The sequence below is a fragment of the Ranitomeya imitator genome, chromosome 2 (assembly GCF_032444005.1).
Source record: "Ranitomeya imitator isolate aRanImi1 chromosome 2, aRanImi1.pri, whole genome shotgun sequence".
In the NCBI taxonomy this organism is placed as follows: Eukaryota; Metazoa; Chordata; class Amphibia; order Anura; family Dendrobatidae; genus Ranitomeya; species Ranitomeya imitator.
The window spans coordinates 690,965,069-690,991,285 of NC_091283.1; the positions used below are offsets into that span (position 1 = coordinate 690,965,069).

At 43.6% G+C, this 26,217-nt stretch overlaps 1 protein-coding gene across 3 annotated transcripts in view; it reads right to left on the reverse strand.

The window, feature by feature from the left end:
• The window catches only part of POLR3A (RNA polymerase III subunit A), a 567,405-nt gene that overhangs the window by 77,050 nt on the left and 464,138 nt on the right, over nucleotides 1-26,217 (reverse strand). For 2 of the 3 annotated variants that reach the window (XM_069753076.1, XM_069753077.1), the window contains exons 29-30: nucleotides 22,005-22,136; nucleotides 21,771-21,903 (exon numbers count right to left, since the gene is read on the reverse strand). In XM_069753076.1, coding sequence (XP_069609177.1) covers nucleotides 21,771-21,903; nucleotides 22,005-22,136 — 265 coding nt within the window. The remainder of the gene's footprint in view (nucleotides 1-21,770; nucleotides 21,904-22,004; nucleotides 22,137-26,217) is intronic. The other variant, XM_069753078.1, reaches the window with a different exon arrangement.

The following is a 26,217-nucleotide window of genomic DNA, read 5'->3' on the forward strand; positions in this document are numbered from 1 at the left end:
ACCAAATAAAATAAAATGATTTTTTCTGGGAGAATTTATAAAACAAATAAAACCAAAAATAGGCGTTCTATGGCCCACTGACTGAGAGATGACGCACCCAGGAGTCAAGACTGGCACACAAGCAGAAAGGCCAATATTAATCTCCCACTGTTTTTTTTTTTTTTTTTCAGGGAGACTTTAGAAAAAAAAATAATAAAAAAAATGTGATTTTATCAGGAAGAATTTAGAAACCAAATAAAATAAAATGATTTTTTCAGGGAGAATTTAGAAAACAAATAAAACCAAAAATAGGCGTTCTATGGCCCACTGACTGAGAGAGAGAGAGAGAGAGATGGAACGCTTAGTACTGGCACACAAGCCCAAAGGGCAATATTAATCTCCCTTTTTTTTTCCAGGGAGAATTTCTAAAACCCAAAAAAAAAAAAAAAATAGGCTTTCTATGGCCCACTATTTGTGAGAGAGATGGGACGCTCAGGACTGGCACAGATGGCACGCTCAGGACTGGCACAGAAGCCCAGAGGCCAATATTAATCTCCCTTTTTTTCTGGTAGAATTTATAAAACCAAAAAAAAATTTAAATAGGCTTTCTATGGCCCACTATTTGTGAGAGAGATGGCACGCTCAGGACTGGCACAGATGGCACGCTCACAACTGGCACACAAGCCCAGAGGCCAATATTAATCTCCCTTTTTTCAGGGAAAATTTATAAAACAAAAAAAAAAAATAAATAGGCTTTCTATGGCCCACTATTTGTGAGAGAGATGGCACGCTCAGGGCTGGCACAGATGGCACGCTCAGGACTGGCACACAAGCCCAGAGGCCAATATTAATCTCCCTTTTTTTCAGGGAGAATTTATAAAACCCCCAAAAAAAATAAAATAGGCTTTCTATGGCCCACTATTTGTGAGAGAGATGGGACGCTCAGGACTGGCACAGATGGCACGCTCAGGACTGGCACAGAAGCCCAGAGGCCAATATTAATCTCCCTTTTTTTCTGGGAGAATTTATAAAACCAAAAAAAAATTTAAATAGGCTTTCTATGGCCCACTATTTGTGAGAGAGATGGCACGCTCAGGACTGGCACAGATGGCACGCTCACAACTGGCACACAAGCCCAGAGGCCAATATTAATCTCCCTTTTTTCAGGGAAAATTTATAAAACAAAAAAAAAAATTAAATAGGCTTTCTATGGCCCACTATTTGTGAGAGAGATGGCACGCTCAGGGCTGGCACAGATGGCACGCTCAGGACTGGCACACAAGCCCAGAGGCCAATATTAATCTCCCTTTTTTCAGGGAAAATTTATAAAACAAAAAAAAAAATTAAATAGGCTTTCTATGGCCCACTATTTGTGAGAGAGATGGCACGCTCAGGGCTGGCACAGATGGCACGCTCAGGACTGGCACACAAGCCCAGAGGCCAATATTAATCTCCCTTTTTTTCAGGGAGAATTTATAAAACCAAAAAAAAAAATAAATAGGCTTTCTATGGCCCACTATTTGTGAGAGAGATGGCACGCTCAGGGCTGGCACAGATGGCACGCTCAGGACTGGCACACAAGCCCAGAGGCCAATATTAATCTCCCTTTTTTTCAGGGAGAATTTATAAAACCCCAAAAAAAATAAAATAGGCTTTCTATGGCCCACTATTTGTGAGAGAGATGGCACACTCAGGACTGGCACACAAGCCCAAAGGCCAATATTAATCTCCCACTGTATTTTTATCAGGGAGAATTTATACACCCCACAAAAAAAAATACAGAAAAATGAAAAGGCTTTCTATGGCCCACTATGTGAGAGAGATGGCACACACAGGGATGGCACTCTAGCAGAAATGCCAAATTGCCAATCTTAATCTCCCACCAAAAAAAAAACAGGGAATGTCCTACAATTACTATCTCCCTGCCTGCAGTAATCTCAGCCAGGTATGGCAGGCAGCTACTATCTCCCTGCCTGCAGTAATCTCAGCCAGGTATGGCAGGCAGCAATAAGGAGTGGACTGATGCACAAATGAAATAAAAAGTGTGGACAAACAAAAAAGATAGCTGTGCAGAAAGGAAGGAACAAGAGGATTTGTGCTTTGAAAAAAGCAGTTGGTTTGCACAGCGGCGTACACACAGCAATGCAGCTATCAGGGAGCCTTCTAGGGCAGCCCAATGAGCTACAGCGCTGAGGGGAAAAAAAAAAAAAAAAAAACTTCCACTGTCCCTGCACACCGAGGGTGGTGTTGGACAGTGCAAATCGCTGCAGCACAAGCGGTTTTGTGGTTAATGGACCCTGCCTAACGCTATCCCTGCTTCTGACAAAGCGGCAGCAACCTCTCCCTAAGCTCAGATCAGCAGCAGTAAGATGGCGGTCGGCGGGAACGCCTCTTTATAGCCCCTGTGACGTCGCAGACAGCAAGCCAATCACTGCAATGCCCTTCTCTAAGATGGTGGGGACCAGGACCTATGTCATCACGCTGCCCACACTCTGCGTTTACCTTCATTGGCTGAGAAATGGCGCTTTTCGCGTCATTGAAACGCGACTTTGGCGCGAAAGTCGCGTACCGCATGGCCGACCCCGCACAGGGGTCGGATCGGGTTTCATGAAACCCCGACTTAGCCAAAAGTCGGCGACTTTTGAAAATGTTCGACCCGTTTCGCTCAACCCTACCAGCGACCAAATAAAGTTCTGGCCTTCTAGCCCCGACCAACGACATCACAGCAGGATCCTGATCGCTGCTGCGTGTCAAACTGAACGATATCGCTAGCCAGGACGCTGCAACGTCACGGATCGCTAGCGATCTCGTTTAGTGTGAAGGTACCTTAATCCAATTTCGAGCTATTACCTTCCTAGCCATGTATAACAATCTGGCAATAGCTATCTTTAGGTGTTTATCTACTCCAATCTCATCCACGCATCCCAACAAACAGACAACTGGATCCCTTGGCACCTTACATCCATACGCACCCTCCATACGACTCAAAACTACCACCCAGAAGGCAGCCAATCTCGGACATGTCCACATCATATGAAAAATATCAGCATCCGTAGATTTACACCTCGGACATTCAGAGTCATTACGCAATCCTGCCTTATATAGCACCATCGGAGACTTAAAAACTCTGTGTATCACATAAAGCTGTGACAGTCTATACGGTTCACTCAGCGACAGTCTTGGGACCCATTCTAACACCGACTCCCAAGTCTCGTTATCCATTGGACCCAGATCCCTTTCCCATTTAGCTCTCGCCATTATTGGAAACCCCAATAGGAAGGTGTGCAACAAATCTTTATACAGAGTGGATATGACCCCTGCAGTCGTCCCGTCATTACACACATACTCCAGTACTATATTCCCTTTGAATCCTAATACCTCCGTCCCTACTCTGAGCTCCAAAGGCATGCCTCATCCGCAAATACTGATACTCCCCTGCAGTCCCAAGACCAAATTCCGCCTGCAATTGGGAAAATGATTTCAGTTCACCTTGCTCTATTATTTGATACACATACTGAATCCCTTTGCCCATCCACTCTATCAGTACCCCCAGTGGTAGCTTGCAATATTCAATATGTAGGCTGTACCATAGTTCCACTGAAAAAAACGAATAAGGAGACATTTATCTGATACCGTGAACCAACATTAAATGTTTCTTCTGTTTTTAAACATTTCATCACTTGTCACAACCAGGATACAAAACATTTCAAATTTTGGGGTATTGAAAGAGTTAAAAAAATCAGCACGGTGTGGTAATTTCCAACGTAAGTTGTTAAATCGAGAGGCTGTTTTTTTTTTTTGTTTTTTTTTTTTAATCACAGTTTTTATTCAAGAAAATAAGAAGGATAACAATACATTCATGTACATGTAAATATATCAGCAATATTACTTTTCTTACACTTTAAGTAATACAAACAAATCCCCCCTTAGAAACTAAGAAAACCCTCCCCTAGTCACGCTTACACGGTCCTTGCTCATATAATACAATGCCACACACATTTCTATAACCCTAATATCCTGTCTTTGATGAGTTCCAGAGAGGCTAACCTAGGAAAGTCCAACAAACCCCCAATATATCCTCATAGCGATTCATTTTGCCTCTCTTCATATACACACTCCGCTCCATAAGTATCACGAAATTGACTCTTCACAAATTTCTTTTTTAGGAGGAGGATCTGCATCCAACCAATGTAATGTAATAATCTTCCTTGCAACATATAGCATTTTTAGCTATCGCCAGTCTGCCCCATTCGTCCGTCGCCACCCTGTCTACATGCCCTAAAATACACGTCAATGGGTCTCGAATAATCTTTATTTCCATCACTCTCTATCAAATTCAAGACCACTATCCAGAATGCCTGCAATCGTGGACAGGACCATAGCATATGTAGCATATCGGCCTCATCAGTCGTACACCTTGGGCACCTGGAATCCATTCTCACACCAGCCTTTTTCATCCACACAGGAGTCCTATATACCATATGTATGGTGAATAATTGCGACACCCTCCCAGACTCACTTATAATAATAATAATAATAATTTTTATTTATATAGCGCCAACATATTCCGCAGCGCTTTACAAATTATAGAGGGGACTTGTACAGACAATAGACATTACAGCATAACAGAAATACAGTTCAAAACAGATACCAGGAGGAGTGAGGGCCCTGCTCGCAAGCTTACAAACTATGGGAAATAGTTATAGAAACACTTATATAAACATATATAAACACTTATAGAAATTTTAGGGACGTATTGCAAGACCGACTCCCATTGAACATCCGATATGTCTCCTGTTATGATCTGGTGGCCTAGGATCAGCATGAGACGGACTCTGGAGAAGGTGGTCCCTATACTGACCGCAAACCCTGAACCTAGCAGCGCAACTAGAAGTAGCCGTGGGGGGTACCTAACACTCCCTAGACCCCTCGACACAGCCTAAGATCTAACTTCCCCTAAAGACAGAAACAGGAAACTTATCTTGCCTCAGAGAAAATCCCCAAAGGATAGATAGCCCCCCACAAATATTGACTGTGAGAGGAGAGGGAAATAGCATATGCAGATATGAAATCAGATTTTAGCATAGGAGGCCACACTAGCTAAAAAGAAAGAATAGAACAGAGTACTATGCGGTCAGTATTAAAACACTAGAAAATATCCACCACAGAAAATACAAATCACCACATCTGACTAAAGACATGGAGGGTATATCTGCATCTCCGGAGACACAGCTTGGCTGCAAGAAATCCTTCACAGACAAAGCTGGACAAGACAAAAACATGAATATGCACAGAACTGTAAGGTCCACAGCAGGTGGACAGCAAAAACAAAGCCAGGACTTATCTTTGTAGAAAAGCACAGCAAACTGGAGAGACCAGCAGGGAAGTGAATCCTCCAAAAACAAACACGTGTGGACACTGTGCTGCCTGCGCCAATGTCCTGCGCAGCTCCTCATTCTCCTCAGCAGACGGCAAAAGGAATTTTGAAATCAGACATTTTATATCTTGCAGTAGCAAAAACGTTATTTATTATGCTACTTGCAGCTGTCATCTCATCTATATTGGTTTAACATCACGCGAATTGAGAGTGAGGGTGAGGGAGCATGTGCGGGACATTGGCGCGGCCAGGACGGTGGAGGATGTCTCCCAATTAAAAACTATACCAAAACACTTTTATAAATATCATGACTGTAATCCCAGTGAGTTCATGATAAGGGGGATAGACCTCATCCACACGGGCATACGTGGGGGCAATATCAAACAACTCCTTGCCCAACGTGAACTCAAATGGATTTTGACTTTGGGCACCACCAGACCGGGGGGCCTGAATGAAGCTCTTAATTTTGCCCCGTTTTTGTAGCCCATAGTAAGATCTGTTTTTCACCTTTTTTATTTTCTTTTAAAGTACTGTGTTTAACTTGTGTTTTTTTTCTTGTCTATTATAGCCTTCTATATGATTCCCTTCATATCCTCTGAATACTCCGACCTCACACCGGCACGCAGAAGCATTTTTTACAGACCTATCATGTGCTCTTTATATTATTGGTCATTGGGCCTATGTATATTGTCATATGTAAGCAGTTTTGAGTCTCTATACTGTCATTATATCGGTACAGTTATTATATGGTATCTCTTCTGCTGTGGTGCGGTCTTGGTCTGCAGTGCGCGTGCGTTCTTTTTCTCCTGGCTCCGCCCCTCCTTGGTCCGGCCGCTCGGCGTCCTTGGCCGGTGACTGGGTGTCATGGTTACTCCATGCTCCCATTCAGTCGGCTTTGGAGGCTGGCCGGGCGGGGTGGTTGCGGCGCCGGGGGCCATTGACGCATGCGCCGTGTATTGGCAGTCCCCGCTGACGTCCGGGTCACGTGTTCCTCATGTGACCGGAAACAGTGGATATAAGGCTTGTTTTGGTGGAGTACGGACACTTCCCCTTGAGAAAGCTAACAGATCGCTGGAGCGAAACGTACGTCGGGGGTCTCGCCTAACGTTATCCATCTCTCTACCTGGGTAAGAGGAACCATCGGAGATTATCTGTACTGCGCTCTTTACGCTAGTGGCATTTACATTACTGGCAGTCTGGTAGATCTCTTTGTAGTATGCCCTGGACTTTGGATCGCTTCTAGGATAGTACTATTCAGCGTTACTTTGGCTGCTATCCTTGACCTCATATGCACTTTTGTGAGGTCTATGGCTCACATTGACCCACTGTCCATATAGGCACACGGTTGTTCCTCTGCTTTAACAGCATATTACATTACTCCTTGGATAGGATGGGGTATAGGGATGGTCTTTAGTGTCCTTATTTTATTTCATGTATGTACTTGTCAGTGTGTGTTTTTTCAGTGTCTTAATAAAATTTTGTACTTTTTAAACTTGTTATCTGTAAGCTCCTTTGTTCTCCTGTATGAGAAACCAACGGAGGGAGCCCAAAAGCTGAATTCACAACAGTCTCCCAAGTCCACAATCCACCTAACTTTGGGCGTCAACGGATGTCTGTCCAAAAACGTGTCTAGCAGTCCCTTGTAAATCTAATATATAAAGCTGAATGTGTGTATGTGTGTATGTCCGGGATTGGCTTCTGCACCGTCGCAGCTTCAGCCACAAAATTTTGCGCAGTCACACGTCTGGACCCCGAGAGCATCATAGGCTATGTTGTGAGGCGAAATTTTAACCCCGCGCGTTCCAATTCACCAAAAATTTTTGCCTTTATCTACATAGTCGCCGCTCAAAACTCGCCACGCGCAAAACTCGCCACATGCAAAACTAGGCTCACGCAAAACTCGCCACACGTGCAAAACTCACCTCGTGGAAAACTCGCCACACGCAAAACTTGCACACGCGGAAAAATTGCCACATGCACAAAAGTTGCAACACATGCAAAAGTTGCCTCACACAAAACTTGCACATACTCAAAAAGCACCACACATAAAACTCGCCATGCGCAAAACTCGCTGCACACAACTTGCTACACTAACCTGTCACATGCAACTCGACACACAAAAAGTTGCTACACGCATGTCGCCACACAAAACTCATCTCACAAAAGTCGCTACATGCATGTCGTCACAGGCAACTCTGGTATTATCCTTCAAATATAAAAATCTGATTAATAAGCAGACAAACTACAAGAGCAACAAATGTACCATATAGGAAATATGGCACCTGTCAGTCACATGACCTGTCTATTATGTGCATCTGTGAGCCAATATATACTGCCAGGGGGAGGGCTTCCTGTTGGCTGGGGATTTATCAAGCTGCCAATTTAGCTTACAAATACTGAGGTAAAAATACTGAGCAAATAACGTGTGAATTCGGTCTAATACAGGAGGAGATGACATACAGATATATACTATATACAGGAGAGATGACACAGGTATACTATATACAGGGGAGATGACACAGATATATACTATATACAGGAGGAGATGACATACAGGTATATACTATATGCAGGAGGAGATGACACACTGGTATATACTATATACAGGGGAGAGGACATACAGGTACATACTATATACAGGGGAGATGACACAGGTATATACTATATACAGGGGAGATGACACACAGGTATATACTACAGTTATATGAAAAAGTTTGGGCACCCCTATTCATCTTAAGCTTAATGTTTTATAGAAATTGGGTTTTTTGCAACAGCTATTTCATATTTCATATATCTAATAACTGTTGGACACAGTAATGTTTCTGCCTTGAAATGAGGTTTATTGTACTAACAGAAAATGTGCAATCTGCATTCAAACAAAATTTGACAGGTGCATAAGTATGGGCACCCTTATTTTCTTATTTTAAATACTCCTACCTACTTTTTACTGACTTACTAAAACACTTTTTTTGGTTTTCTAACCTCATTGAGCTTTGAACTTCATAGCCAGGTGTATGCACTCATGAGAAAAGCTACTTAAAGTGGCCACTTGCAAGTTGTTCTCCTGTTTGAATCTCATCTGAAGAGTGGCATCATGGGCTCCTCAAAACAACTGTCTAATGATCTGAAAACAAAGATTATTCAACATAGTTGTTCAGGGGAAGGATACAAAAAGCTGTCTCAGAGATATAACCTGTCAATTTCAACTGTGAGGAACATAGTAAGGAAATGGAAGAACACAGGTACAGTTCTTGTTAAGGCCAGAAGTGGCAGGCTAAGAAAAAAATACCCACAGTAAAAATTGGTGGAGGTTCCATCATGCTTTGGGGCTGTGTGGTCAATGCCGGCACCGGGAATCTTGTTAAAGTTGAGGGACGTATGGATTCCTCTCAGTATCAGCAGATTCTTGACAATAATGTTCATGAATCAGTGACAAAGTTGAAGTTACGCAGAGGATGGATCTTTCAGCAAGACAATGATCCAAAACACCGCTCCAAATCTACTCAGGCATTCATGCAGAGGAACAATTACACTGTTTTGGAATGGCCATCCCAGTCTCCAGACCCGAATATCATTGAACATATGTGGGATCATTTGAAGAGGGCTGTCCATGCTCGGCGACCATCAAACTTAACTGAACTGGAATGGTTTTGTAAAGAGGAATGGTTAAAAACACCTTCATCCAGGATCCAGGAACTCATTAAAAGCTACAGGAAGCGACTAGAGGCTGTTATTTTTGCAAAAGGAGGATCTACTAAATATTAATGCCACTTTTATGGTGGGGTGCCCATACTTATGCACCTGTCAAATTTTGTTTGAATGCAGATTGCACATTTTCTGTTAGTACAATAAACCTAATTTCAAGGCAGAAACATTACTGTGTCCAACAGTTATTAGATATATGAAACTGAAATAGCTGTTGCAAAAAAAACAACAATTTTTATAAAACATTAAGCTTTAGATTATTAGGGGTGGCCAAACTTTTTCATACAACTGTATATACAGGAGGAGATGACATACAGGTATGTACTATATACAGGAGGAGATGACACACTGGTATATACTATATACAGGGGAGATGACACACTGGTATATACTATATACAGGGGAGATGACATACAGGTACATACTATATACAGGGGAGATGATACACAGGTATATACTATATACAGGGGAGATGACACAGGTATATACTATATACAGGGGAGATGACACGTATATACCATATACAGGAGGAGATGACATACAGGTACATACTATATACAGGAGATGACAGATATATACTATATACAGGAGGAGATGACACACGTATATACTATATACAGGAGAGATGACACACGTATATACAGGAGGAGATGACAGATATATACTATATACAGGAGCAGATGACACAGGTATATACTATATGCAGGAGGAGATGACACACAGGTATATACTATGTACAGGAGGAGATGACATACAGGTACATACTATATACAGGAGATAACACGTATATACTATATACAGGAGCAGATGACACAGGTATATACTATATACAGGAGGAGATGACTTACAGGTATATACTATATACAGGAGGAGATGACACACGTATATACTATATACAGGAGATGACATACAGGTATATACTATATAAAAGAGGAGATGACACATAAGTATATAGAGGAGGAGATGACATCAGGTATATACTATATACAGGGGAGATGACATACAGGTATATACTATATACAGGAGATGACATGCAGGTATATACAATATACAGGAGATGACACATAGGTATATACAATATACAGGAGGAGATGACATACAGCAGGTATATACTATTTACAGGGGAGATGACATACAGGTATATGCTATATACAGGAGATGACATACAGGTGTATACTATATATAAGGGAGATGACAAACATGTATATACTGAGGGAAAAAAGAGGTGTGAGGTGAAAATGAGGGGTGTGAGGTGAAAATGAAAAGGTGTGAGTGCAAAATGAGAGGAGTGAGGGAAAATAGTGGAGTGATCGGAAAATGACAGATGTGAGGTCGAAATGACAAGTGTTAGGGGGGAATGAGAGGAGTGAGGGGGAAAATGAGAGGCGTGATGGGAAAATAAGCGAAGTGAGGTGCTATAACTAACCACAGATATTTACTATGCCCAGGCAACGCCAGCCTCTTCAGCTAGTAAATGTTATAAAACCTAGTACTCCCCTGTGCCCCAAGTACACTCAACAAACTGTCCCCCTGTATCATTATCGGCGATCTTCTCCACTGCTTATGAAATGCATGCCGCACCTGCAGGTACTGGCAGAACATATTGCTTTCCAAAGGGAATTCTTTCTAAAGTGCTTCAAATGTTTTGAACAACCTCACCATCCAACAGCTGCGACACATACCATATACCTATTCATCTCCACTGTCCAAAATTTCGTAGATGTAGCATTTCAGTCAACCGTGAATCATACCAAATAGACGTGTAACTCATGTATTCCTTTATTCCTCTCCACTGCTTAAGTTTTTTCCACAAGTTCTCAAGCAGCACCAGTGTTGGAAACCTTCTAGAACTCAGCAAAATCTGCCCGCCTCCAAGGAAGCCAACAGTGGACCCTTCCCCACCATGTGAGATATAACCTTCCCCACTGAACTAGAAAATTTGTGATCCCCCCCATCCCACCAAATTTTGACATTGAGACCAAATGTAATATAACCATGGATTGGCCAGGCCTCCGTCAACTCTAGCTTGATAAGCGCTCAACCTCCTTTTCATATTAAATCCCGAAAGATGGCATCTATATATATATTCAAACGACCAAAGGAAACAATGAACCTCCGCACTGCTGTTGTTAGGCTAGACTCTGTTATTTTTATCACCCTTTTTTTTTAAGTAAGCCGATATAATATCCTTTTTTATACAACGGGGTGCGACTTGCAAAGTAATACATAACAGTCCATGAAACGAAAAAAAAGTGCACTTACCCGTGTATGTAAAAAGTCACAACTTTATTCGGACATTACAGTAAATTTCAGGGAGAGTGTAGAAAAAATGCGGACAACGATCGTTTCGTGCCTCAGCACTTCAACGGGTCCAAAACCCGTTCAGTACAGTCTGCCGCGAATTCTGGAATTATCATTGTCCTCCACTGCTGTCGAGTGCCGCCATTGTGTTGTCTAAGGGTCTAATTGTCTGTCTGTCTCGGAAATCCCGCCTTGCTGATTGGTCGAGGCCAGCCGGCCTCTATGGGGCCATAACTGCATGGAGCATTATAATACGTGACTGGGCAAAATACTACGTGACTGGGCAATATACTACGTGGACATGCATATTCTAGAATACCCGATGCGTTAGAATCGGGCCACCATCTAGTTAATTCTATAAAATCTGTTCTGAGGTAACCAGATCGATGCATTATGCAGTACATACAAAAGTTGAGGTATGAGTATCATCGTAACTAAGTTCACACACCCAGCCTTTGTCAAGTTTAGCTTCCTCCATGCCGCGATCTTCCATTTAAACTTACAGAATAGCGGGGCCAAAATTAAGCCTCTCATAGTCCCATAAGATTGTTTGATACCTTAATACCCAGATATGTAACTTCCTCGACTACCTGTAGTTGAGTTAAACCATCTCTATCAACAGGGGTCCCACACTCCAGCGGCAACAGCACAGATTTATCCCAATTAATACGTATCCCAGAAACACTGGCATATTCATCAAGGACAGTCATCACTGCTCTCAAAGAACACCCCAAAAATAACAGCATGTCGTAGGCATAGAGTGCCACCTTTTCCACGTGTGTTCCATTTTGGAATCCCACAATATTTTGCTCCCATCTTATTACCGCCGCCAGTGGCTCAATTGCAATGGCAAATAAGAGGGGAGACAGGGGGCACCCCTGCCTCGTACCCCTAACTAAGGAAAATTCCTCAGACAACTGTTATTAACTCGCACTCTGGCCTTTGGAGCAGTATATAGCAATTGAACTCACTTAAAAAATACTTCCCCAAAGCCCATATAGCGCATTGTAGCCCACAAGTACCTCCACTCTACGCTATGAAATGCTTTGGCCGCGTCTAATGACAGGATCGCTCTATGCCCTACATTGTCCGCCTCTGCATGCATATTAATAAAGAGTCTCCTCAGATTCGTTGCTGTGGATTTGTTCGGCATGAATCCCACCTGATCATGGTGTATTATAGATCAGAGGTGTCAAACTGCATTCCTCGAGGGCTCAAACAGGTCAAGTTTTCAGGATTTCCATGTATTGCACAAAGTGCTGGAATCATTCTGTGCAGGTGATTAAATTATCACCTGTGCAATACAAGGAAATCCTGAAAACATGACCTGTTTGCGGCCCTCGAGGAATGCAGTTTGACACCTCTGTTATAGATGTTATGACTTTACTAAGACTATTAGCCGTCATCTTCGCCAACAATTTTACATTTGTTGTCAATAATGAGATCAGGCAATATGAAGCTGCTGCGGTGGCATCTCTACCCTTTTTGGGAAGCACAACAATTATCGCTTTTCGCATGGACCACGGGAGTTCACCCCTCTCTATCCCTGCCTTATATACTTACAACAAAACAGGCAACAGAAGTTCCTTATATTTTATATTTTCTACCTCTGGAGCCCTATCATTAAGCCATGGAGGCAAGTGCCAACTCCAGCTCCTCTAAATCAAATGGTTCATCTAAAAAATGTTGGGACTCCATAGACAATTTCGGAAGCCCAGCTCTAACCAAAAATTCATCAATCTCAGTATCCGGTAGCTTCACCTGTGATGCTTACAAATTAGTACAGAAGCCCGCCATCATCTCCAGCAAACCCCAAGTATCCATGACCACCTGTCCATCCTCAACCTTTAAGGCAACTATGTAAGCGCTGTCTCTTTGTGCAGCAGCCACTAGAGCCAAGAGATAGCCGGCTCGCTCTCCCTCCTCAAAATATTGTATAGTACGGAACATCTTTTTCCACTCAGCTGCCCACAATGACAGTGAATTAACTCCAGCCTGTGCCTTTTTTAGTCTCTCTTGCGCCCAAGTGGATGGGTCATGAATCAATGCCTCCTCCGCCTCCTCTAACTCTGGGAATGCCAGCTGATCCTTCTGCTTAGTGCTTGTTTGGATCTTAGATATCTCTTTAATACACAGCCCCCTAAAAAAAGTTTTCATAGCTTTCCAAACAATCTCATGTACCGTACCCCTATTGGTTTTAAAGTACTCACGAAACTCCCTCCCCAAATCACCTCCTTTATCAATAAGCTGTAACCAGAAGGGGTTTAATCGCCAGATAGGTCTAGTATTGATCATTTGACCCTGGTCACTAAGCAACACATACATTGGGGAGTGGTCAGACACCGTTCTGGTCAGATAGCCCACATCCGTCACAAGGTTCAGCATCCGCTCATCCTCCAGCGCTAAATAAATCCTTGACATTGAGGAGAAAGTTGAGAAACACGAGAATTTACGAATCCTCCACAAGTCAGTCTTAGGTGTCTCCCTTAACGCCCCAAAAGGAGTATAGTTGCCCCCCTGCTTTATGACTTCCTCCCTGCCTCTGTCCACTGAGAATCAGGTACATTGTTGAAGTCCCCCATCACCTGACACGGGATCCCATGGAATTTTGCAATAATTTCTAGTATCTTCAGTAACAGCTTGCTATTATATGGCGGCGGAATGTATACATATAAAAGTAACATAGGCCTGTTATTGAGTTTACAGAGTAAACACACATATTGCCCCTCCGAATCAATAAGTGAAGTAAGCTTTTTCAACTGTGTTCCCCTACATATCATATACCGACTCCCCTTGAATATGCAGAATACGTAGCATGGTAGCTTTCTTGTATCCAGCACCCATTCAGTATATGAGACCTTTCAGGGACCAAATGGGTCTCCTACAAAAAGACCACAGCTGGCTTTGCTTTGCGCAGAAATTGAAAAACTGCCTGTTTTTTAACATCCGCTGCCAGGCTTCTAACATTCTAGCTTAAAATTTTAATATCATGTACCATTACAATTCAAACTTGCATATAATACAATATGTGTATCAGCATGTATACAGCCTGAATAGGAAGCGTGACGTAAACAGTTCCCATAATCCCCTTCCCCCCCCCCCAAAAAAAAAAACCCCAAACAAAGAACAGCAAAACAGAAAAATCAAAACATCTTTCCCTGTGATGGAAAAATTGGTGTATATTATCCATAACCACCCTTAATCTTTCCATATCCAGTCCCACATCGGATACCTGAACGCAGGGGTGCATGATGACTTGACCTTGTGAACAAAAATTAAACCATTAACTCTCCACAGAGATTCTCAGAAAACCACCGGGGACACCAGATGACAGAGCAGACGCACAGATCATGAGACCCTCAGTCTGCAGAATCCTTTGCCTTCTCCATCCGTAGTTGTTTCTCGTTGCAGTCCAGCCACCTGAGTGCATCTTTGACCTCAGAGAAAAAAATGGACCTTTCCGCAGCCACGATCCACAACTTAGCCAGATATAACATGGAATACATCACACCAATCTCACGCAACCGCTTCTTGATGCTAATAAACTTAGCTCTGTTTCTGTACTTCAATTGAATAATAATCTGGAAAGATGGAGACTGCAGAGCCATTGATGACAAGATCAGGGTGATCCCTAGCAAGCTTCAAAATAGTATCTCTATCCCAATAGTGGGGTATTTTAGCTATTACAGTCCGTGGTGGACTTCCAGGGGGGAGGGGATGTGGGGGGACCCTATGGGCTTGTTCGATGGCACAGAATCGGGACAATTTATCAGCACCCAATTTATCCAGTATCCACTTCTCAAAAAACTCCGTAGGGGTGTTATCCTCAACTTTTTCTGGTACACCGATCAGCCTCAGGTTATTGCGCCAAGATCTGTTTTTTAGATCATCCGCTTTACCTTGTTCAATGGTTAGAGCCACTGCTATTTGCTTACACTCCTTTTTGGCTCTTATTATATAGTCCTACACAGAACTGACCCTTTTCTCGACTTCTCCCATCTTTTCTTTCACCACATGCAAAGTGTGCTGCAATTGGGACAGGTTGGCCTGGATACCGCCCAGCTGCGTCGCCATACTGAGAATGGAGGAGTCACAGTGAATAATGGTGCGAAAAACATCCTTTAGGGTCAGCTCCTCTGGCAGTATCAGCTCCCCTGCAGCAGCCCTGCAGTCATCTCACCACGTCCTGTGTCTCCCTCCTGTGAGCCACTCCGTCTCTCCTTTTCACTACCCCCCCTTCCTGCTCCTTCTCCCCCCTCTCATACCTCCTCTGAGAGTGCGTGTCTGCTCCATCTCCTGCCTGGCTCAGAGGCTCCCCTGTGCTCCGCTGCAGCTTGCTTACAGCGTACATCCTCCGATACTCTCCCTGTGACGACGACTTCTCCACCTCCAACCCTCTGGTGGCATGGGCGCCATCTTGGGCCTTCCTGTCTGGGTCCCGGCGTTTTTCCTGGAGCTTTTTTTGCCGGTCATCAGCGGTGCCGATAGATTCCGGGCGATCTTGGGATATCACTGCACTCTAAGGCTGCTTTCACACATCACTTTTATGCAGTCAGGCTCAATCTGGCGAATTTTGAAAAAAATGGATCCGGTGAATGATGCCGCCGGATCAGTTTTTTTCTCATAGACTTGTATTAGTGACGGATTGCGACAGATGTCCTCATGTTTCATCCGTTGTTCACGAAAATTGTTCAAAAAATTTTTCTGCAATCTCCAGCCAACTCTCCGTTGTGGGATGTGGGATAAATTCGTCATGCAAACAGTCCCACAATGCACGGCAGGTGTGCTTAATAATCCCCTATATGGTGGAAATCCCGAGTCTAAACTGAAAATGTAGTGAGGAAAGTGATTCTCCAGTTGCAAGGAATCTGTGAAAAAAGGCAAGGCAATAATTAGTACAAAATACCAGCAACATTACAGTAATAAGTGTGCTGTAACAGTGGGAGACAAAATAAAAATGGCTTACCAAAGAGTCACCATTAGACACTCTGCCGGTGAAATGCAGAAGCGGCAATATGTGTCACTTCTTTGTATGAGGTGTCCAATCCGTTCCACCAAAATATTCAAGTTCTCAGTTTGCATACGCACTTAGCTGAAAAACTTCTCGCGTTTTCCTCCTAACTCCATGTATAATGTTGAATACACCCCACGTGTCATTCTCTGTGCTGTGATTGGGTGGATCCAAAAACATTGTCGGCGCAGACACATGATGCGCTGTCTTTATCGCTCCTTCTCGATGATAAATCGCTTTCAAACGATTCGCCTCAAAAGTGAAATCCACAGAAATCTTCAGAATGTTTGACATCATGCCTTCCATCATCGCCACTTGCTCTACAACCTGTCAAAGATGGGCTGTAGGAACACTGTATATATTGGTTTTCAGTAGCCAATCACATTTGGGAGCCTCCCATGGGCGTTTTTAAAAAACGGATCCGTCGTAAACCATTGTAAAACGGATAAAAAAAAATAGACGAAACGGATGAAAAACTGATGCGACTGATCTGTGTTTTTGCCGCATCCGTTAGTCGAACCCGGCGGAAAAACGGATCCATCGCATCAGTTGTTCACAATTTACGACGGATCCGTCGGATTGAGCCTGATGGCAAAAAACTGATGTGTGAAAGCAGCCTAACAGGGAGCAGAGAAATGCCACTGGGTGTCACAAGGTATGATCTGACCAGATTCTCTGCAGGAGCTGTATCCACACACGTCTGCTGAAATCTCACTCCAGGCCATGCCCCAAATCGAGAGTCTTTCTGGATTTTTAAATTGTGCTCAAGGCCCATTAGGTCTGAGCATTAGCCAAGATCTCATCCTACAATATAACTAATGTTCTCTGAATAGTCTCTTTTTACATGAATCTGTTAAGGTATAGTGTTTATACTATGGAACTGGCAATAATTAATGTAAAGTTTATTGCTTATCCTGATGTACCATATAAACTAGAGTATAAGCCGACCCGAGTATAAGCCGACCCCCCTAATTTTGCCACAAAAAACTGGGAAAACTTAATGACTCGAGTGTAAGCCTAGGGTGGAAAATGCAGCAGCTACTGGTAAATTTCAAAAATAAAAATAGATACCAATAAAAGTAAAATTAATTGAGACATCAGTAGTTTAAGTGTTTTTGAATATCCATATTGATTCAGGAGCCCCATATAATGCTCCATACAGTTTATGATGGGCCCATAAGATGCCCCATATTAAAATACGCCCCATATAATGCTGCACAAATGTTGATTATGGCCCCATAAGATGCTCCATACAGATATTTGCCCCGTATAATGCTCCACAAATGTTGATTATGACCCCATAAGATGCCCCATACAGATATTTGCCCCCATATCATGCTGCACATGGCCCCATACAGATATTTGCCCCCATATCATGCTGCACATGGCCCCATACAGATATTTGCCTCCATATCATGCTGCACATGGCCACATAAGATGCCCCATACAGATATTTGCCCCATATCATGTTGCACATGGCCACATAAGATGCTCCATACAGACATTTGCCCCCATATAATGCTGCACATGGCCACATAAGATGCTCCATTCAGATATTTGCCCCATATAATGCTGCACATGGCCCCATACAGATATTTTTCCCCATATCATGCTGCACATGGCCACATAAGATGCGCCATACAGATATTTGCCCCATATCATGCTGCACATGGCCACATAAGATGCTCCATACAGACATTTGCCCCCATATAATGCTGCACAAGGCCACATAAGATGCTCCATACAGATAACTGCCCCATATAATGCTGCACATGGCCACATAAGATGCTCCATAGAGATATTTGCCCCATATAATGCTGCACATGGCCACATAAGATGCTCCATACAGACATTTGCCCCCATATAATGCTGCACATGGCCATATAAGATGCTCCATTCAGATATTTGCCCCATATAATGCTGCACATTGCCCCATACAGATATTTTTCCCCATATAATGCTGCACATGGCCACATAAGATGCTCCATTCAGATATTTGCCCCATATAATGCTGCACATGGCCCCATACAGATATTTTTCCCCATATCATGCTGCACATGGCCACATAAGATGCTCCATACAGATATTTGCCCCATATCATGCTGCACATGGCCACATAAGATGCTCCATACAGACATTTGCCCCCATATAATGCTGCACAAGGCCACATAAGATGCTCCATACAGATAACTGCCCCATATAATGCTGCACATGGCCACATAAGATGCTCCATACAGATATTTGCCCCATATAATGCTGCACATGGCCACATAAGATGCTCCATACAGATATCTGCCCCGTATAATGCTCCACAAATGTTGATTATGACCCCATAAGATGCTCCCATAAGAGCATAAGATATGGGAGGTGGAGCCGCATATTCATTACTGTAATGAGCGGTACCATGTGACCGCTCACTACAGGAAGAATCTGCAGCGCTGGAAGAAACAGGGACGTGCAGGGACCGCACCAGGAGTAGGTGAGTATAATTAGACAGGCCCCGCTCCCCCTCCCTTGCCGACCCCTGGGTATGACTCGAGTATAAGCCGAGAGGGGGACTTTCAGCCCAAAAAAGTGGGCTGAAAATCTCGGCTTATACTCGAGTATATACGGTATATGTTTTTTTTTAAATACATTGTTTTTGTGTGTATACTATTTACTTTTAGATGTCTAAGGAGGATAGAGTCAGGGCTGACTAATTAACCTGAATTAACTTGTCTTACCACTCCCTTTGACCTTCTGGTATGTATATATGTCTGTCAGTCACTCTAAGATGTAATCCATGATTAAGACCATGTAGGTTGAAACATGTAGAATTTATTCCTTGCACTGGGATTGCTCATATCTGTGCTTTTTAACTTGATGATAAATAAATGTCAAGTTTTAAGAATCATATCTTCTGTGGTCGCTGGAGACAACTTTTCTTGCACATTGAATGTCTATACCGCAGGGACCAAGGCGGCTCTGTGCCCCGATGACCAGCCAAGGAACATGGACATAACGGGGTGAGCTGAACAGTTTTCTTTTGATGAATTCTGCTGTCTACCAAAAAATCCTGAAGGAGAATGTCCGGCATGCTAATCGTGACCTCAAGCTGAAGCGTGCTTGGGTTATGCAGCAGGACTATGATATAAAACACACTAGCAAGTCCACCTCTGAATAGCTTAACAAAATGAAGACTTTGGAGTGGCCTAGTCAAAGCCCTGTCCTTAGTTGGATTGAGATGCTCTGGCATGACCTTAAAATGGTGGTTCATGCTCGGAAACCCTCCAATGTGGCTGAATTACAACAATTCTGCAAAGATGAGTGGGACAAGATTCCTCCAGAGTGTTGTGAAAGACTCATTGCCAGTTATTGCAAACGCTTGATTGCAGATGTTGCTGCTAGGGGTGAGCCAACCAGTTATGAGATTTGAGGGGCAATAACTTTTTCACCCAGGGCCCTGTAAGTTTGGATTTCTTTTTACCTTAATAATAAAGACCTTCATATATGTAGTTATCCACTGCCATACATCGTATGACCATTACATTGTTTTCAGACTGTGCTAATAAATCTGGACTGCTCGACCAGCTTAAGGCTATGTGCACACATTGCAGATTATTTGCGGTTTTTTAGCGTTTTTGCGCTATAAAAACGCTATAAAACCGCAAATAATCTGCATACATTAAGCATCCTATCATTTTTAATGAAATCCGCAACTCCTGTGCACATGATGTGCGTTTTTCCGCATGAAAAACGCATTGCGGAAAAATAATGAACCTGCTCATTAATTTTGCGTTTTTTTCGCGGTTTTCCCACTGTCTAATGCATTGGGAAATGTCCAGAAAAAAACGCGCAAAAAACGCGTCAAAACTGCGCAAAAAAACGCATGCGGATTTCATGCGGAAATCTGGCAGAAATGTCCGGATTTTCACAGGAATTTTCTGCATGAATTCCTGAACGTGTGCACATAGCCTAAGGGTATGTTCACACGTTCAGGATTTCCATCCTTTTTTTTTCCTGACTGTTTTTTAAAAAACTGCAGCTCTTGGCAGAAAACGCAGGTCCTTTTTTTGGTCCTTTTTTGGTCCGTTTTTGATGCGTTTTTTGATGCGTTTTTTGATGCGTTTTTTTGATGCAGTTTTCTAGCCAGAGTCTGTGTGTTTTCTAGGAATTTTTTTAGGGTTAAAATGGCTGAAAATACCCTAACCCTACCCCTAACCCTAACCCTAACCCTACCCCTAACCCTACCCCTAACCCTACCCCTAACCCTACCCCTAACCCTACCCCTAACCCTAACCCTACCCCTAACCCTACCCCTAACCCTAACCCTACCCCTAACCCTAACCCTAACCCTAACCCTACCCCTAACCCTAACCCTACCCCTACCCCTACCCCTATTCTAACCTTAGTGAAAAAAAAAAAAAAAAAATTCTTTATTTTTTTTATTGTCCCTACCTATGGGGGTGACAAAGGGGGGGGGGTGTCATTTACTATTTTTTTATTTTGATCACTGAGATAGGTTATATCTCAGTGATCAAAATGCACTTTGGAACGAATCTGCCGGCCGGCAGATTCGGCGGGCGCACTGCGCCCGCCATTTTGCAAGATGGCGGCGCCCAGGGAGAAGACGGCCGGACGGACACCGGGACGCCGGGTGAGTATAAGGGGGGGAGATTAGGGCACGGGGGGGGCATCGGAGCACTGGGGGGGGGCATCGGAGCACTGGGGGGGGGCATCGGAGCACGGGGGGGCGGGATCGGAACACGGGGGGGGCAGCCACACTCCGCCCACGTACTTCCGCCCGCTCCCCGCACTTCCTGCTGCAGCGGTTCTGCACATCAAATCGCAGTAAAACCCGCAGATATATTTTTGATCTGCGGGTTTTACTGCGGTTTGGACCTCACAATGGAGGTCTATGGGTGCAGAACCGCTGCGGCTCCGGAAAAAGAATTGACATGCTCCTTCTTTTTTCCGGGAGCTATTCAGCGCGTCTTTTTTTTAACAATTTCCGGACCATGTGCACAGTGTGTCCTGTTTTCCATAGGGTACAGTGTACTGTACCCTGCATGGAAAACAGCTGCGGAACCGCAGCGGCAAAACCGCCGCGGTTCCGCGGTAAAAAACGCACTGTGTGAACATGGCCTAAAGGGTACTTTCTCTTTCCACACAATCTTGACTAGTTGTGACAGATGGGAGTGTTGAAACCAAAACAATCTCTGGTCCAAAAGGGACAGAAATGCAGAATGAGCAGTGTTTACGTCATATGGCCTATACAACACCTTTTCCCAATATCAACCACACAAACCTGCTTTATTCTAGCAAACTGCAAAAGTCTCAGCATCCAAGACAGGTCAAAACTACTGATTGATAGTACAACACTTAGCTGATTAAACATTGTAACACAAATTTACTCACCACAGACCGAATCTTTTTGGCCAAAATATGCCGCATCAAAGAGGTGGTCAGCAGTCTTTTCAAAAGAAGCCAACATTAGGACACTTTCTTTCATCTTTGCCAGCCCAAATCGAGTAATGCCTAGCACCTCTCCCTGTGGCAGTATTGAAGTATTGATTGGTAAATATGAAAGTTGATATGCATAAATGGTTAGGGGGATTGGGAACTTTTATGAAACGCTCGATTAGAACTTACCTTGTAAGTCATGAGGTCCGCAAGCAGCATTACATGTCGCCGATCAATACTCATCCCGTGGTTCACCATTGTGTATTGGATTTCATTTATAATGGTTGAACGAGCAGCTTCAATACCAATAGTCTTTTCCACCTAATTAAATGAGAAATTAAAACATTTAATAAAAGGTGTATGAACAAAAAATAGATATCAGATAAAAAAAAAAGCACCACATTTACGTTTTGCATTGGAATAGCCTTTTAATCTAATCTAACATGTAGTATTTTCATTTTAATATCCTTATTAGGGATGAGCGAGCCTGAACTGGAAAGTTCGGAGTTTGTACCGAACTTCTAGTGTCCAGTACTTGACCCCCAACACTGACTACTTACTGTATGTCCGGTTTCCAGTTTGGGATTGTGATCCTAAAGGTACCGTCACACTAGACGATATCGCTAGCGATCCGTGACGTTGCAGCGTCCTCGCTAGCGATATCGTCCAGTGTGACAGGCAGCAGCGATCAGGCCCCTGCTATGCTGTCGCTGGTCGGGGAAGAAAGTCCAGAACTTTGTTTCGTCGCTGGACTCCCCGCAGACATTGCTGAATCGGCGTGTGTGACACCGATTCAGCGATGTCTTCGCTGGTAACCAGGGTAAACATCGGGTTACTAAGCGCAGGGCCGCGCTTAGTAACCCGATGTTTACCCTGGTTACCATCGTTAAAGTAAAAAAAACAAACGTTACATACTTACCTACCGATGTCTGTCCCCGGCGCTGTGCTTCTCTGCTCTGGCTGTGAGCACAGCGGCCGGAAAGCACAGCAGTGACGTCACCGCTCTGCTTTCCGGCTGCCCGGCGCTCACAGCCAGAGCAGAGAAGCACAGCGCTGGGGACAGACAGCGGTAGGTAAGTATGTAACGTTTGTTTTTTTTACTTTAACGATGGTAACCAGGGTAAACATCGGGTTACTAAGCGCGGCCCTGCGCTTAGTTACCCGATGTTTACCCTGGTTACCGAGGACCTCGGGATCGTTGGTCGCTGGAGAGCTGTCTGTGTGACAGCTCTCCAGCGACCAAACAGCGACGCTGCAGCGATCCGGATCGTTGTCGGTATCGCTGCAGCGTCGCTTAGTGTGACGGTACCTTAATAAAGCATGTTCAAAGGCTCAACAACAAAATTTAAGGCTATGGGCACTTCCGGCTCCATCACAGCCATGTCAAGTAATGGCAACACGAGACTCTGCCTGCACAAAATAAATTAATGATGATGATAATAAAAAACAAACAAACATGTGCTGTCCCCATCTTTTTAGAAATCAGTAAAAAAACAGACAGCTGTAAGCTGGGGAGGGGCCAATATCCATAAAGGGTCCCAGCCTTTTAATATCAGCTCAGAGCTGTCTGCGTAGCCTTCACTGGTTATTACAATAAACGGACCCCACCTCCACCCCCCCAAAAAAAACAAATTACGTGGGTCCCCTTATATTTAATAACAAGCAAAGGCCAAGCCATCAGCTGTGGACTAATATTAATAGGCTGGGAAGGGGCTATGGATGTTGTTACATGACCTAAAAACAATCCACACCAAGCAATAATTTATCCACTATACTAGACAACACTCACGGGTGGGCTGGGGGATGGATATCCCTGTTACACCCTTATAATCCCTACCTAAACCCTACCTGTCTGCGGAGGTTGGCACCCTCTTGGACGCAATATGGTGCCCCCACTCCTCGGTGGCTCGCCCTTATCTCCCTAGCAAATCCCTAGTATACACACCAATAGGGGATTCACAAAAAATGCCCCTACACAGGGATACACACAATGACTTATCTAGATTATAACCAAAAAAAAAAAAAGGGGGAGTAGGACAAAAAAAACAGAACCAACCAAAAAACTAGTGCAGTGAATAAAACCAATCTGATATTCTGGGAGCATAAATATAGAGATATCTTGCATACCAGATCCCTAGAGTAATCCCTGCCTGTCTGCGGAGGTTGGCACCCTCTTGGACGCAATGTGGCGCCCCCGCTCCTCGGCGGCGCTCCCTTGTGTCCCTAAAAATCTCCTGGGTTATAGATAATAAAGAATGTACACCCAGACACTGGGCAATCATAAGCAATCAGTCTTCTGCATTCAAAATTAGAGACAACTCTCTCCAGCTCAAAAATATGAAAACACAGTGAAAAGGATATTTAAGGCTGCATGAAAACCACACTCATCAATACGTCACTGAAGTTCCAATGATATAGTATCCCCAGTGATTTTAACACTGGGTTTAAATCTTTTGCAGCCCAACCAAGAAACCAATTCAAAATAGCATGCTTATTTCCAGTGTTATCTAAGTGTTTGTATTCCATTTACGGTAAGTATAATATGTATGGGGTACTTTAATATGTTCAGTAATAATACTATTTATCCTTTATATTCCCTCTCCAAAGGCATCATAACACATCAGTTATTAGTTTTTATATACAAAAAAATGTTTTTTTTCTGATGTCATAAGGCGTCTTCAATGCCCCAACAGCTACACCATACCTATTCCTGTTATTGGTTTAGGGTTTAATATATGTATATACAACACAAGCACCTATTGCATTGTGCCCTGGACACAGTCTGCACCTATTGCACTGTGCCCTAAACAGTTACTCAAAAAACAGCAAGACAATTATGCCAATCATTGTTGGTCCACCTTATCTATTATACAGGTTTCGCCTTAAAGTTTTAACAAATGTATATACAAGAAAAAAACACCTATTGCACTGGGCCCCAGAAAAATCAACAACCAACACTATGAGAATGCCAATCCATGTTGGTCTAACTTATCTGTAATCAGACTTTGCCTCGACGCGTTTCTCTCCCATGATAAAGTTCTTCAGGAGGCTTATGGGAATGTCTGTCACTCTGACATCAGAATCAGATATGGCTCCTGGTTGTAGGTGTGACAAACCCGTTGGAAGCGCCTGAGAAGCGTGAAACGGCCGTCGTTTGAGCTTGTACACTCTGTTGTCATGTGCACCCCTGAGCCGTGAAGATTTTAAAGCAATAAAGATTAACCTGCTTTGAAGATCGGTGAGTGCTGCCACTTTCTTCCTTTAATGATGTACTTCTCTGCCATGCCGAGGGCAGAGCAAAGTACTGCAGTGTGCCGGGGTTCTTTGACTTTTCCCGACACCTGCACAGTGCAGTACTTTGCTCAGCCTCAACAGAGAAGTACGGCTTCACAGGAGCGCCATGCCGGGGAGACTCATCATCCATACGAAGCAATCAGGAGGGTGGCATTGCAAGAAGAAGGGAGGCGCCGGACCAAGACCAGCGACGTCCATCGAACCGAACCACCCCGCAGGTGAGTATAATAAAAGTTATTTTTCATCTTTTGCAGGTCGGGTTGGGGACAGATATACAGCATTATAGAATGCTGCATATCAGCTCTGAAAAGTGATGACTCTGCTACACCCAGATGAAGTGCTGAGCGGTGACTTTAGTAATGTGACCGCTCTCAGCATGGGCAGCCGGAACACACTGACTGTAGCATGTGAATCCGGTTGCTGCAACGAGTGAGGACATCACTAAGGTTAATGCAGTTTACAATATACGGTAATTGTAATCTTGCAGTTTTTACAGACTTCCGATACAAGGGAAAGTGTGATATCATTTATTGTGGTTTTGATAGATCGGGTAGGGGAGCTGAGTGAGATGGAGGAAAGAGGATAGTACAGTTTTGTCCACATTGAGCTTTGGAAGTGTTTTAAGAAGGAAGAGGAAATGGTTCATACACACTCGGATTCTGGAGAGCAGAGAGGTGACATCTGGGCCAGAGGTAGTTCTCAGTATCAAGAGTATATAGATGGTACTGGAGGCCATCGGACTTTATGAGTTGTATCAGGCCAAAAGGTATAGGACAGAGCCTGTAGGGATACCAACAGAGAACCGGCAAGATGAGGTAGTATGGGAATGGGAGACTAAATAAATGGTTAAGTGAGATATGAGGTGTTCAGGAGAGGACAGGACTGTGATGCCAAGGGAAAACAAAATCTGGTAGGAATGTCAACTGTGTCAAAGACAAAGGACAGCAGGAAAAAGTATTATCATTTAAGCTTTGGCAGTTACGGTAGTAAGTTGTGACTTTGGTTAGGGCATGTCAAAGTAGAGCAAAAACTGTAAAGGCAGATGAAAACATATTGTGAGAATATCTTCATGGAGGGCTGATGAATACATAGTGAAGTTATTTAGCAA